General features: G+C 38.0%; 1 protein-coding gene across 1 annotated transcript in view; it reads right to left on the bottom strand.

Moving 5' to 3' along the window:
- The window catches only part of COL11A1 (collagen type XI alpha 1 chain), a 161365-nt gene that overhangs the window by 108085 nt on the left and 36160 nt on the right, over positions 1–17120 (bottom strand). Inside the window, exons 5-7 of the mRNA XM_030494785.1 lie at positions 13316–13444; positions 1067–1183; positions 177–272 (exon numbers count right to left, since the gene is read on the bottom strand). Coding sequence (XP_030350645.1) covers positions 177–272; positions 1067–1183; positions 13316–13444 — 342 coding nt within the window. The remainder of the gene's footprint in view (positions 1–176; positions 273–1066; positions 1184–13315; positions 13445–17120) is intronic.

Raw genomic sequence — 17120 nt, 5'->3', positions numbered from 1 at the left:
AAAACAGTAGGTTCTTAAAGTAGGCTTAGAAAGCATAAAATCACATTAGCTGCTGTTACAGATATTTACATTCACACAGATGGACATTCATCCTTATAAAATAGGTTTGTGGAGTTTTTTAATCACTGATACCTGTGATTATTTTTGCCTACGATTTACTCTAGAGTCCTTATTACCTCATTTGCTTCAGTAGTTCTGGAGGGAGCTTCTGTCTGGGGCCCATAGTCATTTTCAGCTGTGCTATACTCTCGAAATCCATCCACAACATTTGCCTAGTATCAAACAAAAAGTACATTATTAAAAAAAATGCTGTAGGAAAAATTCCAGAGTTATCACTTTTATTCAGTTTATAGCATTAGCCAGACATATCCATCTAATGGGGTTAGGTATTGTCATGGTTTAAGCCCAGCCAGTAACTCGGAACCACGCAGCCGCTCGCTCACTCCCCCCCTTCTTTCTCCCGCCGCTCCCGGGGGGGGAGTGCTGTTCCCAGGCTGCAAGTCAAAAACACAGCACTGCACCAGCTACTAAGAACGAGAAAAAATGACTGCTGTAGCTGAACCCAGGACAGGTATATTTTTTCTTATTATTAGAGATCTTCCAGCCTTAGCCTGTGAAAGATCTTTATTACTTCTTGGCTACCTTTACCCCTAGTTTGCCTTTTGTTGCTGCTTGATAACTTTTCTTCTTCTTGGATGCATATTTTTCAGATTTTTTGGTTGTGGCCTTTTGGGGTTTGTCCTTTGAGCTAGTGGCCACTGTCCTCTTCTTCTTTTTGACCTTGGCTTTCTTTTTCTGCAAACGTTATGAAAGACGGAATGGGAAAACATAAATAAAATGGAAGGAAAACTGAGAAAGCATGAACGAAAAAAGGGTAACCAAATATAAGATGAATGCTGTCAGCTGTGAGACCTTCCATCTCTAACTGAAAGCAAATGTTACAGCTACAGAGTAAAGAAATGAGTGAAAGGAAAACATTAAGCTTATATACAGAAGACACAAATTGACAAACCATGTGGTAGTGGACAGCTGGACACCACACAACAAACAGATCAGATTCTGTTACCTCTGTTTGTGCTACTGTCTCTTCGAACAGTGGGGGTCCCTCTGTTACAGAATCAGTTTCTTTATAATCTGCATCCCCATACTCATAGTCATATTCGATAAAATCTTCTGGTGTGTACTACATTGCAAATGGAAAAACATCAGGCATTCCCATGTTAGTCGTAGAAAACTAGATTAGCAATACTGGAAAGCATCTTAACCTTTACTTAGGAGTAAAACTTAAGAAAATTAAGGTAGTATGAACAATTCAATATAGTTATTCATTTGGGGGAAAAAAAAACAATTTCTTATTTCTTTCAAAGCAAAATACAAAAGTAATAAAAAAGCAAGTAGTAGTGCCAGGAAAAAACTCCGTTTTATTGGACTGCACAGAAGAATCAACTATAATTTGGATTCCTGGGAGCACCAACTGATCTTTGTGAAATCATACACTGATTTAATCTTTAAATTGTGAATAATGGCTCTTTTCACTTATACTCTTTTACCTGTGTTTTTTTCAGGTGACCATGAAGCAGAGAGATGCCAGTATCTGACATGAACAGGGTAAATAATTTCAGATACAGGAAAGAGGGCACAACTCACAAATAACCATGGCTATCCTCCTCTTGTTTGCTGGAGAGTTCTCAAAACCTTGGCAGCTGCACGGTACACACTGCCTAAGCAAAATGCTTCACTGGTATCATTCCATATAAAGGTCAGATCCACAGCTGATGCAAATTGCTCCATATCTCTGTATCTACAATAACTAGTATCAAATGAAGATTTGGCCCACAAGACTTTTACAAGAGAAAATGAGTTTAGAATTGGCTTGTGTAATGTGAACACGATCTAGGGAGCCAGGAACTCCTGAGCTGTAATCTTGGCTGTGCCATGAAGATCCTGCTCTGGATATTACGTGCACCAAGTACTATTCATCATTGCGAAGAACGAGTAGCTTTAAACTGTCTTACCACTCCTGTCATGATTGAAGCTACAGGAACTGGTTGGTCCTGTAAATTAAAGCAGTCTCATGGCTGTTACCAATTCTCTTTACGTCTCCAGGGAACCAAAGGAAGGTGGAACTGTGGCCAGAATCCGGCTAAGTGTCTGTTTTCCCTTGTTTAGGAAGAAATATTCTAATGTGCCTCATGTGAGCTAGCCACTTCTGAAATCTCTCCCCTGTTAACAAGTCAGCATTGTTGTCTCTAAAATGAATACACTGTTTGTTTCATTAGCTTACTGAGAGTGTTAGTACATTACACTTCTAAATGACTCTGAGGATTCACAGAAGTCATAAATATTATCAACATCATAAGAGCTTGACATTTCACCAGAAATTATAATAGAGTTTAAAACAGATCTTTATATCCCGAAATATATTATATCATGTGACCAAATTACTGGTTTAACCATTTTCTCTGGGAAAGCCTTCTGATACAATTCTTGTATTTATGATTTTAGTGCACAGAAAACAGGCAGAAGTTGATTTCCTCAGGAAGTACGACACTAACACTGAAAGGCCTTAATCACTTAAAAATCCCTTTAAATGGGTTTCTGTTACTTTACTCCTGTAACTCCTCGGAGTCTTACTACATCCAACAGCTTTTCTTAAAAAGAAGACACAGGGGTTTTTAAGAAGTCAGATGCTTTATGTTTGGTTGTCCTTTTGATTACTTCTTCACCTATGCACACATAACTTGGTTAGTCATGAGATTCGATAAACATATAGAAAAGAATGTAACATAATTTTGGTACTTGTCCAAAACTATATTGCACATTAACAAGAGAACATCAATCTACACTCAAAACATTTATCATCTTGGGTGGAGAAAATCCTCTCTGTGAAGTATATCGGTGCTTTATATCTGCCTGCTATATAAACAATGCTTTGATTTCATTAGTGGTATCACTGGCAGAATCAACTACTTTTCAAAACTAGCAGCATTTTAGACTTAAACCTGGTAAGTAATACATGATTATTCTCTCCCTGTCCAGTAAATCAGCTTCAGTCCTAATCCGAATGAAGTCAATGAAACATTTTTGACTTTTAAATGGTATAAAGGGCTTCATGGGTAGCAATGATACATTTTTACAGATGTGTAAATGTATAAAAACATGTTTTCTTGCTTGTGCAGTTCTGGAAACACAACTTAATGCATTTCATTGTTTCTAATGAAGTATGCCACTGACATCCAAAAAAGAAAACACAGTGACAAGTTTCTGGACCATAAGCAGCCATATAAAGGAAGTCAAGAAAAGAAATAATCTCATGGATAAAAACAGCCCTTTCGAAATAGTTACAGAATAGCATTGAAATTGCTTTATTTCCTTTGAAATTATAAAAATCTGTGTAAATGGTGGAAGATACCTCTTCAAATTCAGTCATTCCACCCTATCAGTGACAATCCATTACATACTTTTAAATGCTTCCTCAGACAAACAACATGAATCAAACACTCTGCCATGTAATCTTTATTGGTACCACAACAATAGACACTACCCATGTTAAATATAATCCAATACCTTAAGGGTAAGTGGAGGAACATCTTTGAGAAAATTAATGTTTCATTAGCTGGATTCAAATTTAAATATAGAATCACAGAATCATAGAATGGTTTGGCTTGGAAGGGACCTTCAAAGCTCATCTAGTCCAACCCCCTGCAATGAGCAGGGACATCTTCAACTAGATCAGATGGCCCAGAACCACATCCAGCCAGCACTTAAGTGTCTCCGGGGATGGTTGCATCCACCACCTCTCTGGGCAACCTGTGCCATCCTCACTGTAAAGATTTTTTTCCTCACATCCAGCCTGTATCCCCCTCTTTTAGTTTAAACCCATCACCCCTCGTCCTGTTGCAACAGGCCCTGCTGAAAAGTCTCTCCCCATCTTTCTTATAGGTCCCTTTTTAAGAACTGAAAGACCACAAGAAGGTCTCCCCAGAGTCTTCTCTTCTCCAGGCTGAACAACCCCAACCCTCTCAGCCTTTCCTCGTATGAGAGGCGGTCCATCCATCTGATCATTTCTGTGGCCCTCAAATTGTTGAGGGGCAGAATCCCCTCCCTCAACCTGCTGGCCATGCTCCTCTGGATGCAGCCCAGATAGGACTGGCCTCCTGGGCTGCTGGACAGGGTCATGTCCAATCTTTCACCCACCAGCACCTCCAAGTCCTTCTCCTCAGGGCTACTCTCAATGTCTCTCCATCCCCCAGCCTGTACTGATACCGGGGGTTGCTTGACCCACATGTGGAACCCTGCACTTGGCCCCATTGAACCTCATGAGGTTTGCATGGGCTCCCTCTTGAGCCTGTCCAAGTCCCTCTGGATGGCATCCTGTCCTTCAGGTGTGTCGACTGCACCACTGTGCTGTTAGGAGTTTATTAACTTCCAGGCACATACATTTGCTTTCAGTAAGCATTGCAGACCTATTCTGAAACTGGAAGCATTCATTCCAGCATTCATTTTGACCAATTAGCAATTAAAATATAATTCTGTATTGCTCAGTATTATAACCGCTTTTCAAATCTCAGTAGCATGGCTTCCCTCAAGGTACGCTGAATGGCTGTGCTGAATTGTGCCAACTATGTGACTAATAAAATTACAACAGTGGGTTACAAAAAGTTCTTCAAAGGCCATAAAGTTAACAGAAATGTTTACTGGAAAAAAGAGAAAAAAAAAAAAAAAAAAGAAGGAAAAATATCTGTGCCAAGTACGTTAATATTAAAAAAGGAAGTGGTGAATAAATTGATATTTATACTAAGATCTGCCAGAGGCATCATTTGGAGAGCCAGACATTTATGAATGAGAACTAGAAATCACTCATACAAAAAAAACATGAGTATGTGGAGAGATCTATTGCATCATGCATAATCACACAGAAAATACTTCTGGGTATTGTGCTGCAGTCAGTTTTTGTAAAGAAAATTAAACTTTCTTGCCATATGTAAAATATTACCATACAAACAGTGGTACATTTGGGTTGCAATGATATGCAGCACACAGACAAGAAGAACAGGAATGGACGATAACAGAGAAATGCCAGTTTCCATGCTGGAATCCAATTACTGCCAAACAAGTGAAGATCTTCACAATGGACTTTTTTTCTTCCTTTTTAAGAGCACAGTACCAGAGGGGTATTATGGAAATTCCTGAATCTACAAGGTTCACTAGGACACGTGGCCACCATGCTGAAACCATATTGAAAGGGTTTCTAATTGCCAATACTTTGTAGTCCCCGTAGTACAAAAGTGGCAATATGCAGTAGCACTAAACTTCCTACATAGAAAGACGTTAGTCTTAGCAATCCTTCCCCTCCACATGTTTTTTGCTGAAAGGCCAGCAACTCTAGTCTTTCACACCAGCCAATAAACAGAATATGTTTCGTGCTGTACTGCACAGCTCCTGTTGCAATTAGTGAAATATAGATGCAAAATCTTCCAGGTGTATTTCCTGAGGCAAAATCTGTCCAGATGGAGGAATGCAGCTCTGCACCCCTAACTGGTCTATAGATGAACTTCAGAAATACGATTTACTCCACAGCATAATTTTATCAACTCAATCTGATAAAGGCTATTCTTGTTTTTTAAGATAAGACAACAGGACTGGTGAAGGGCAGGCCAGTTAAACAAGGACTAAATTTACAAACTCCAGGAACAGATTTAATGGAGTGAATCATTATTCCTATTGGGCTTTAGCCACCTGCAGTGAAGCCTGCAGCTCAGGCTTATGCTGCAGTTAACAGTCAAGACTGAATATGCGGCACACATCCTTTCTTTTTCTGGAGCTACATAACTAGACGGTCACCTTTATCAGGTGACGAGATACATCAGTATGACACACTCAGTTTGAGGCCTCAACAAACTTTGAGAAGTGTGTCTCCACATCTTGGATGCTAACATTTCCAAGTGCAAAACCCATCTCAGGCCTTGCTATTAGTTCACAGAAGTTGGAGAGTTCACAGAAATCTGACATGGTTGCGCTGCTAATCAGAGGGAAGAGAATAAGTAGACTCCAGAAAAAATAGCAGAAAGCATCTAGAATTTCAAAATTAAGTAATGCAAATGGAAAAGTATTTCCTGCCACTTTCTGAATTTAGTCAAGACTAGTAACTCTAGCAAGACATCAAAGCAGGGAATGAAAGCAAGTGTGACAGGGGTGAAGAGTTTAGTTGAAGAGAGCATCATTTGTTTTGTTAGCTCTATATCAAATGAAGCTAATACTGGCCAGGAATGCAGCCAGGGAATCAAGAAGCTGGAATGGGATTTAAAGGAACATTCAGCTTGTCGATCATCCTGATGATCCTTCTTATGGGTACAGTAGCCAAGCGCAAAATATACCTACCACAGCTGTGCAGCATTACTTTAAACCTGCTCAAGAGATCTGTCTATGGAAGTTTACCTAAACCCTAATGCTGCTAGATAATGGGATGGTTACAGATCTGAGACAATGGAGATGAGATTCACAAAGTGCTCATAGTAATAGCAAAATATATACAGCTCTTTTAACTTTCCCAGTGATTTCCCATGAATATCAAAAAGATTGACACAAAATTATGTCTTCAATTTGGACAACAGCTGGAACTTGATGAGAGATTTCAACTAAGAGACATCAGGTAACACGTACTTCAAACGTGATGCAATTTTCTGTTGTTTTTCTTCCTTCTCTTGTAAGACCACCAATAGTTACAGAACAGCCTATTCTTGTAATGAAAATTGCACATGACCGTTTTCTGACAAATGAAAGAAGAATAAAACCTGCTGTTTCTTGATGGGACAAAATCTTTCCACTATGACCTCATGTTTTCTTTACCAGAGTGATTATATTACACTACCAGATCATCATGCAATTCCAGTTAAAGAGATCAACTGTTTTCTTCATCAGATGAATTTTAGAAGCAGAAGATCAGCAGCATGCAAAGCCTATTTCAACTTTGGAATGACTTAAATATTCTGAAGTCAGCCTTACTTTGAAAACAAATTCTTCTACTATGCACACTCTAAAAATGCATTATTCCCCCCACCTCCATTCCAAGATGTAGATTTTAGCAAGTTTTGCTTTACCTTTCCAAATTACAAGGAACTAATAATCTAAATCCTAAACCAAAGAATTGTCATAAGATCAGGTTTTCCACTGCCTGAAGATTATGCTAAATCAACTAGCTAGCTAAAGAGGCAAAGATGACTTTGAAACATTCTAGGCACACTTCACAAAGTGCAATAAAAGGATGCCAAGAAAAATGAGAGTTCTAAAAATCATATGCAGTAATGTAAATAAATAAATGGTAGTAGATGTCAATCTCAAGGCAGAAGGAAAGTTAAAAAATCTAAAAGACGGCCTCTTCTTATGTTGTTCATAAAAGTAATAAAAGCAGAGAACAAAATCTTCAATTTCCAAAGACGGCCTCTATCAAAAGGAGAACAAGACACTTCAGGTTCTTTCTTATGTTAATTGCTTGAAGAAAAAGTCTATACAAAGAAAAAGAGAGCTCAGAAGATCTCTATTTTTAACACCTGCTGAGTTAGCTAACTGCAGTTCTAAACATGACATGTTTAGAACACATAAACATGAAAATAATTATCTTTCTGTATTCTTCAGAAAACTAGTCTTTCTGATGAGTCAAACACCTGAAAGGACACTAAATTAACATGGGCTGAAAGGATGCCTGAAGCCTCCAAATCGACATATTCAGGGGACATTTGCACCTTTACTTTACCAAGTTTGTTTCATTAAAGGCAAATATTTAATGTCTTCAAGTAATCCATTTGTTTGGGATAGGTCCAAAATAAATGAAACAGAGTTCCTTTGGGGAGCAATTTCTTCAGCAGAAGTCAGGCAGTGTGATTTATTTGGTTGCAGTAGAATCTTCCAGGAGAAGATTTGAAAGCCTCATAGCTGGGGCCACTGAAAAGTAGACCTGACACTCCAGAAAATAATACTGCCCAACATCAAGGAAGACTAAGACTGGCCAGGTCTTTCCCTGCTCTAGTTTCTGCGAGTTGGCCAAGCATCTGTGATTGAACTGGAACTGAATTTAATACATTTCCATTTATAGTAGAAAGGGTTCTGAGAAGACAGAGGCCAGACTATTCACAGGGTCTTTATAAGAAAAGCATAGGTATGTATCTTCCTTAGCAAAACTAATCTTGCTAGTTTTGAAATATAATTGCATCCCCATATTTGATCCTTAAAACCTAATTATATGTTCAGCATGAAACAAACTTCATGATTACAGAATTAATCGTAAAGCTCAATATAAGGCAAACTTCTGAAAAAACAGCAGAATAAAAAAGCTAAGCTAAGCTAAACTAAGCTAAAATAAAATAATTAAAAAAAAAAAGAAAAAAAAAAAAAAAGGCCCTTTTCTCCCAAAGACACTGTTGAGGCAAATGGCTAATTTGCCACTACGTTCATCAACCCTGCAATGGATCTGAATGGCTAGCACCAGCAGCTCCAGAGTAACTCATGTTATCATTTAATTCTAACACTCGGTGTATTCCTATGGCACCATTGGTGTTAGCCTTTTAGATACATTGCAGGGTTCATGAACCCTGCATATTGTTATTGTTAATGATCACATTGTTAACGATCAGACTTCCTTCTGTAAAACACTATGATGGAAGGATAACAATCTAGTACAGAGAACGCCCATTTCTCACTCATTTCCTCTCCTTACTTCCTACCAATTTACTTGCTTGCAGCAATTTGTCTACTTTCTTTATGTAAAAAGCCTCCAAAATTTGCAGGCCACAGAAAAATTTGGCATGGGCACATGACTGTAACACTAGACTGAAATCATGCTAATGCACTATTCTAATTACTTTCTAAAGTTTTTGCCTAGTTTGTTTTCCACTTAATTCTCTTTATCCAAAAGATACCAAACATTCTGAACTCTCTAGCAACCTCTTCTGACGTAAGACAATAATATGCAACACTTAATGAATATGTTAATAAGCCTGTAGAGAAGGGTAGAATATAAGATACGTCCTCCATTTATAGGCTGGCAAGGTCTGTGTCTTTATTCGAAGCTTGCTGTTTTTGTAAATCCCATTGAGAGATGCTTGATTCCTCCTAAGGTTTATTTAGGGTAACCTAAGCATTTAATTCAGGGATGAAGGGACCTTGCAAGTAAAAAGCAGGCACTGAAATTCTCTCTGTTGCATCACCGAAATCACAATTTGAATCTGATGCTAAGGTAAAAAGAAAACGCAACAAGAAAAAGAAAATCTCAATGCGGCACTTAAGGTATCACCAGTAAAGACACTTTGATTATAAATCAGTGTCCAGTAAACTTACATATGAGTGTAAAGTCAAGGTCTAAGGCCTTGAGATAAACTCAAACATTTTAAAAAGGAAATATTGCACTTCCGATGTTGCACTTATGATGTGTATCTTCAGACTCATTTAAGAGAACATTACTACAATATATTCCATCATTTTTCCCATTTTATGGTTGGTAAATTATTTTTAGTCTAGATGAAATCCCAGACCCCGCCCCCAACAAACACATAAACAAGTCTACCAGATGAACTGGAAAGACGGCATAGGGTGGAAATGAGTACAGAAAAGGAAAGAATTCATTTAAGCCACACTGCTATTGAAAAGAAATGCCAGAAAACCTACAATCTTTAGTATTCGATTGCTCCTTTGCAGATAGAAACACTGCCTTCTGGACTACACTCAAACTACTTTTGCCTTTAAACCTAGAGAATCGTAGCCAAATTTTCTCTCTAGATCTCTCTTTAGAAATCATCCAGCTTTTCAGAATAACTCCATTCTCAGGCTGTGAACTTGCCAGGAGACTACAAAGGTGTGCGATATCAAGAGAAATCCTGTTCAGCTTTCGAGGTGCAACTCCACAAATATAATTTACTATTTCACTGACAAAAGTCAACCACTTCCTTTGGGTTTTGTAGTCAGTGCTGGTAACACATACTAATGGGCTCTGCAATCACATAATTCGTCTCTTTCCTCTACACCAAGTATCAGTTTCTTATTCTGGTCTGCAATAATTCAAAGGCTCAGAGACATAAGGCCAGAAGGGACTATTTGATCATCCTGACTAACTCCTTCTTACTTTCAGACTCCAAAACTTCTTACAGTTGCCCTATAACTGAGCCAACTAAAGTATGAATGACATTTCCCAAAGCTTTCAGGAAGGTATCTATCCTTGGCTTGAAGATACCTAGAGATACACCATTTTGGTAATTTGTTCTTTCATTCCTCAAAATTTTAGATCTTTTCCTACCTGAACTTTCTTTCTTTCCTCCCTGCCTCACTCACCTACCCCCCACTGGTATTTTATTTTTGTGAAGGTTCTTTGCATATGGTAACTGAGCAACATTTCAAGCTTTTGTCATTATTGTGGACAAATCAAACACATTAAGTTTTCCAAACCCAAACTCACAACAACTATGTGGCTTTTATTTGAATCACTGGGTTGGACTAGATGATGGGGGTTGGACTAGATGATTTCCAGACATCCCTTACAACCCTAATGATTCTGTGATTTCCATTTGTTTTGGTAACTAAACACCAAGACTGTATGTGATATTCCACTGTATGTTTCAACCAACAGTGTACCAAGAAGTAATATCACATCTGTATTCTTATTCCGTTGCTCACAAATCAAAAGATGCACTGCGTTTTTTGCCGGTTTTGCTGTGAGTGCTCATGTACAAACTGTTTCCCTGCTTTAACAACCAGAATCTTTTGGGGCTACTGTCCAACAAATATTTTCAGCTTCTGCTGGCTTAAACCACAGCTGACACTGAAAGACACAACTCTGCCTAGCCATTAGCCCAGTGTTCTCTCTTCCCTCTTTCTATCACAAAAGTTCAAGTGAAAATATGGAACACGAAACCAGAAAATCAATCTAGCTAAACAGTCAGCTTTTCCTGTTGGCTTTCAGCTTGATTAGTATTGCAGTATGGTAAATCACATATTCTCAAAATTGCTTTCACTGATATAACAGCAGATGAATGGGGATAATCTGATGCACACGAAAGGTTCTTCTGATAACATATGCAAGCAGGCTGCACTGCAGTGTATATTTCCTAGTTCTTTATGCTTGCCCTGCATTTCTTTCTTTTTCTTGTATGTCTGTAATATTGCCTTTAGTTGTGTTACCATCATGCCCTGCTCTGCAACATTATGACTGAAAAATTCTAATAGTATCCATTTTACACTCATTTCTATATTGCTAGCACAATTCCTCTAAAACTACTCTAAGCTTAATTCCGCAATAGCTCTCAGTTTATACAAATTCCTGAAATAAGTCACTCAGATTTGAAGTTGCTTGTCAGGTACTTTATACCAAACGCCTTTCTTTTTCATTCAGACAGCGCTATCAAACTTGTAATGTCCTCAAAACACACGATCAGACATTTTGAAATCCTAGTTTTCCATATAGTAAGGCTGTAATTATAGGGGTTTTTTTAACACTTTATTTAACCTTCCATAACTTCTTCCAGTACCTAAATAAGACTTGTTTCATTTCTTTCCTGAAAAATTAATTATTGATGTGATTTGATGGGCTGCATCTCAAAACATAACAAAGTAGCCTGCTTTAACAAGCTGCTTTTTTTATCATTTAGCAGGAAATTCTATAATTCCATGCAATTCAGTCAATCATTTATTCTATTGCATATTCATCACACTGGTAGCATTGCCGATGTGATTATTTCAGGTTACTATTACCCAACACATTAAAGAGATCCACTGACTTCACTAGGAATAGTCATAAAAAGTTACACATATAAACTCAAGGATAGCAACAAGGAAATAAATGAGCAATAAATGGAAGCAAGCAGAAATGGCAGTTCTCCAGTTTTTCTACTCCTTTAGCTCTTTTCAACCTTTTTCAAATTAATTTTAAAATGTTACATTGCAAATTAAGATCTTTGATCTTACTTCTTTCTCTGTAGGTACTCCCACACACTAGATGTGTTATCACAGGGCAAAAAATAGGTCTTATAAAAACACATTAAAGAAAAAACAAACACTAACCCCAAGAGCAATCTTGCAATGGCTGCTGAATTTAACAATATTTGCCGACTCCAGTGGCAACTGCATTAGGCTATAGATGATTTCTATTCAGAATGCTCAAGGACAATAGTGCCAATTGTTTGATTTATGGTTCCCTTTCTTTGTTTGGTGCCCCCAGACTGCTTATAATACATGTGGAGTATATAGCTAGGAATTCTACAATATGCATATACATGTGCACGCAGTTTTTATAATTATGATGAGGCTTATTTTTCTTTTGATCTATAAATGAATGCTCTCAACTCATGTTAGTGTTAAACAGCTTTGATATAGAATAAACATAATGTTTGACAGCAGGAGATCTAGCTAGTCATCCATTATGGAGGGAATATAATCCTTAGGCTATTTTATTCATATTCTACATCCTTTAGAAACATTATATTACACTCTAAATAATTCACTAGTAGGCACTGCTAAAAATGGAGCAAAGTATTCATTAGTTTTTATCCTGAATAGATTTTGAATCTACAGTCTGATCCCAGACTGTGGACTCCAAGCCTCATTCACACTGAAGGACACCAGCCATTATTGCTATTCTGTTTTGGAATATAGTGTATGAAGATCCACATAGCCAAGCACACAGGCAGCAATCAGTAACGATAACCAGTCAGATCACGCACGGCTGAGTGCATACTAACTGTCCAGAGGCAAAGTCAATTAAGAGTAGTTACATTTTGCAATAGCTTTCCACTTTACACTGTTTGATGCAAGTACTTAGAATGTGTACAACACACACAACTGCTGACCCTCAGAGGTCTAATCTGAGGAACTATCAGTGAATTACTCAGTGTAAGGCTGTGAGAACAGTCTACAGTGACAAATGCTTTCTGTAAACATTTTGTGCATTTCTGGGGAAAATTCCAGCTCTGTTTTGTCCCTATTCATATTTACCTCCTAAAAGTGGAGCTGGCTGAAATAATTTTGTGTATACATGCGTTTGTACACTGGACACAGCTCATGAGAATACACGGCATTTCTGGCAGCTAGAACACTCACAGCTCCCGTGTTTTTCACTTCATTGCGCATGCTGGTTATTCAAATACCAGTGTGACAGGTTCCTTCAAATACTTGACATAAATGAGTGGATAGCAAAAATGAATGCGCTCCTGCAACCTCCCTCCCTCATATTTAGAACAATGCATGCCATTTAGCTGTAAATGCTCCTTGAGTAACGTATCCAGCACAACCACTAATGTGCAATAAATCTAGTAATACATGACTGATTACTCACCTCATCAACTTGAGGATCTTGAGCCTGAGCAGCATTGGGCACTGGGGAATCACAGTCTGGGCTATAATGCTCACAATAGTCATATGCAGCTCTGGGGTCAGCTATAATCAACAGCTGCTGGATCTCACCCTGCAGGAAAGTATATGCAGATTAAATAACAAAACCAAAGATTGTCTGGAGTTCATCAGAAGTACAGAGTTTTCATTCAGAAAACAAAACTAGGCACCTAATACTTAGATATTATATTAACATTTGTGTTTATAAATAACATCTACTTAATTTCTGCTGCTATTCTGGAAAACATCTTAACTACCGTTCACATGCCAAAACAATGCAAACTAATACTGAACGGACAAGGGGCAAAATTCTGGCTTAAAATGCTGTCTGGTTTGGAAAGGAGAGGGTGGGAAGGTGCAACTCCTGCTCTGTCATTTTCATGCTGTTTGTTTACTTCTTCACTGGGAACCAGTCTAAATTCCTAAGATTTAATTCAGGGCACTTCCTATTACCAGCGTGCAGCTCAGCATGCAAGTGATCAACAGTATTAATTCTGAGAGTTTGCATTACATGTGTACTCTCAAAGAAGGAGAAAATGAAATAAAAAAGGCTGTACTAGAGACACAGTAAAACAAAAACAATTAAGTAAGCACGGTGTAAACACACAATACAGAACGTTTTGAAATAAAAATTTTAACAGCTAACAAATGTTATTTTCATCTCTGTTCCCATATACCATGAATAAAACCAACATCACAGTAAAAAGACCCACTACTCTGGATAATAAAAATGTCTCTGCTGAGGTCCCCTACAGAGACCTGGTATATTTATCATTTTCCACAGAAAGCTGTCTGGTATCCAGTGTATTTCTGAACATAGTGGTGCCATTTAAACTGTGTTAGGTAAATTCCTGCCAACATTTCCACTATAAATTTCCTCATTCAGGAGCTTCTTATGCCGCCATAAGACTGTTGAAAATTGGCACATTTTCTTGGTCAAAACCCATTAACTTCAGTCTATTGCTATTTCCCCAGGAGGGGGGATTTTTAAGCTTTTATATACTTCTACTGAAATTTTATCTTGGTTTTGCCAAAAATGAGGGCAAAGGAATAACTTTGTTAGTATACCTGTGCATGTTTTGTCTTTGAAGAGAAAATACCTTAAGGGATGGAAATGTACAGCTGGGAAAATTAGTAAGTATCTCAGTATTTCCAAAATGGCTTTACATCTCTCAGAACAGTAGCCTTTAACAAATTAACAAAATTGGAGAATATTTTAAAATAGTAAAGAAGAATTTCAACACTCCTTCCTTTCAAAAACAAAAATCACAAAAGCAGCAGAACACCCTCAAACTGACAAAATTAAACAACCTTCCGCAATTTGCCTAGTTCACAGTATTTTTCTTTTACTAACTTCGCACATAATGGCTATATATTGAATGTTTTTACAACACTCTCAACTCATTTCACTTTATAGACTCGTGTGTATCAGATTAATTTAGAGCTGGAATATATATATGTGTGTATACATACATACACACACATACATGAGCTTCCAGAAATACTACCAATGCAGCAGTTTGTTCCCCTGCCAGTCATTCTGGACCATCTCTTTTATTTTCCTTAGGTCACTAATGCTTCCTGATTTGGACACCTTCCTACAAAACCTGCTACACATATAGAGAATTGCCCCCTTTGATCCCTTACATGACTTCCTCCAGCAGTGGAGTGCTTTGGGAGGTTTTGTACAGTCACTTTCAGCCTGGGCTGTGCATCTCCCATCGCAAGCAAAGGGTTTCCAAAGTGCTCTGCCCCTCCTCTTCCACCAGACAAATTAAAGCTAACTGAAGCAGACAAATAAGTTAGAGAGAATTAGCAACTGAAAGACAAAGAGGTAACTCTTTTGGAGTAACCATTAGAGATGGATGTGTAGAATGCCTGCCCTCACCCTGCTGAGCTCAGGTCATTGCCTTGCTGTATGCCCCTGTTCATACACAGCTTTCTGAAATGCCCACACGGATCACCATGTACACAGTGTGCCAGCCAGTGTGAGTAATCATAGAATGGTCTGGGTTGGCAAGGACCTTAAGATTATCCAATTTCAATCCCCTGCCATGGGCAGGGATGCCTCACCAAAACTGCTCCTGAAACTACTGTTGCTTAGTATGATATGCTAAGAGAACCCAGGTCGCGGGATATAGCCAATATTCTGGAGTTTGCTTTGTGCTGATCCTGAGTGCCATGGAATTTTGGCACTGGGTTTCGTTGGATTGTGTGTTTCCAAGAAGCACTCAGCATGCTGTTACTATGTGGCTTAGATGCCCCTAAATTGGTTAAAGCTGTTTCTGATCCACTGACTGTACTTCCCAGCCCTGCCTGTCTGCCTGTCATGGGTCCACACAGAAGGAGGCTCTCAGAAGTTTTTCACAGTACGTATAAATTGCTACTGGCTATTCATGTGCAAGAAGTTTACTGAAGAACCTAACTAGCTGATTTTACATTTGCTATCTCAAATGTTAATTTTCCTCTTTTTTCTTCAACATCTGCTATAAAAATATTTCCAATAAATTATTGTTTTTCTTTTTGTCTTTACTATTATTATTATTATTTTGGTTTTTTGTTTTTATTTATCAGTCTTTGCTAATTTGGCTTCTTTGACTATTTGTCTGGGATGCATTGGCAGTGCTGTTTCACTAACCAGTGAAGAGCTTTCAGATCAGTTCAATCATCTCAGGACATGAAATTCCACATACCTTCTTGCAGATTTCATTATTGTGATTTAGTTATCAGTCTACGGTATCTGTTGGACAAATCTATACTCTTTTTGAGAATCTTCCACAGAATTACTTCAGTCTTCACAGATACAAGTTAAAACTGCTTGACTTTATGAGACTGAAATAGAATCTTTTTAAGTAAGTTCTTTGTGAATAACCTACAAATACTTAATCTGGCCATACTTCATGACCTGGGGTCATAAATTAAGCACTTAATGATCTGCCTGCACAAGTCCCAAGAACTTTAAATGAAAATAAGGATAAATGGAGTCATGGGCTATTAACAATTCTAATAGCTGGTCTCTAAAACAGCTTATGTGAATAATGTTATAAGAAAATCGTAGGACAAAAGGAAGTCTCACAGGATAAGAATGATGAAAGCAAGAAAGGGAGAGCACAGATGGGGAAAGAGACAAGAGAACACAGTAAAATTTAGAAATACACCTGAGTATCCTTGAAGTAGTCTGAAAAGTGCATATAGAAAAAAAATACAAAAGGTAGCTCCCTATACAGATTAGTTCTATTTCTTTCTCTGTGAAGTATTTCTATCTCTGGGAAAGACTGCTCAGGCAATTTCTGAAAGTTGGTAGATGATATATAGGGTGCTATACAAGCCAAATGTTTGATGTTTCTGTTAAGCCAGTCTTCCACCATAATTTGATGTCCAAGATAAGGGGCATGACAATAGAAAGCAGAAGCAGGGAACCTGTGGTGAGGTATCAAACAGATCTACACAGCTACTTTTTCAACTTATTACTTGTAACAATGTGCATGCTTAACTTGCCCCCAAAAGTGCTAAAAGCCTATTTAGCCCTTAAGCACAAATACCTGCTGCTTTCTAACATTTTTTTATCCTGAATAACACTTAATACAATGTATTTTAAACAGTGCTTATCAGATATTTAACATTACTTGCATATCAGGAATGAGAAAGCTGAGAGCTGCATCTCTGCCTTAGCTGCCCAGAGGTGAAGGGGAACATTCAGAAAGGTGTTCAAGCATACCTAACATTAAGCATACCATACATTAAGCATA

This window comes from Strigops habroptila, chromosome 8 (assembly GCF_004027225.2).
Source record: "Strigops habroptila isolate Jane chromosome 8, bStrHab1.2.pri, whole genome shotgun sequence".
Classification (NCBI taxonomy): Eukaryota; Metazoa; Chordata; class Aves; order Psittaciformes; family Psittacidae; genus Strigops; species Strigops habroptila.
The sequence above is the reverse complement of the archived record's forward strand: the minus strand, read 5'-3'. Positions and strand labels throughout refer to the sequence as shown.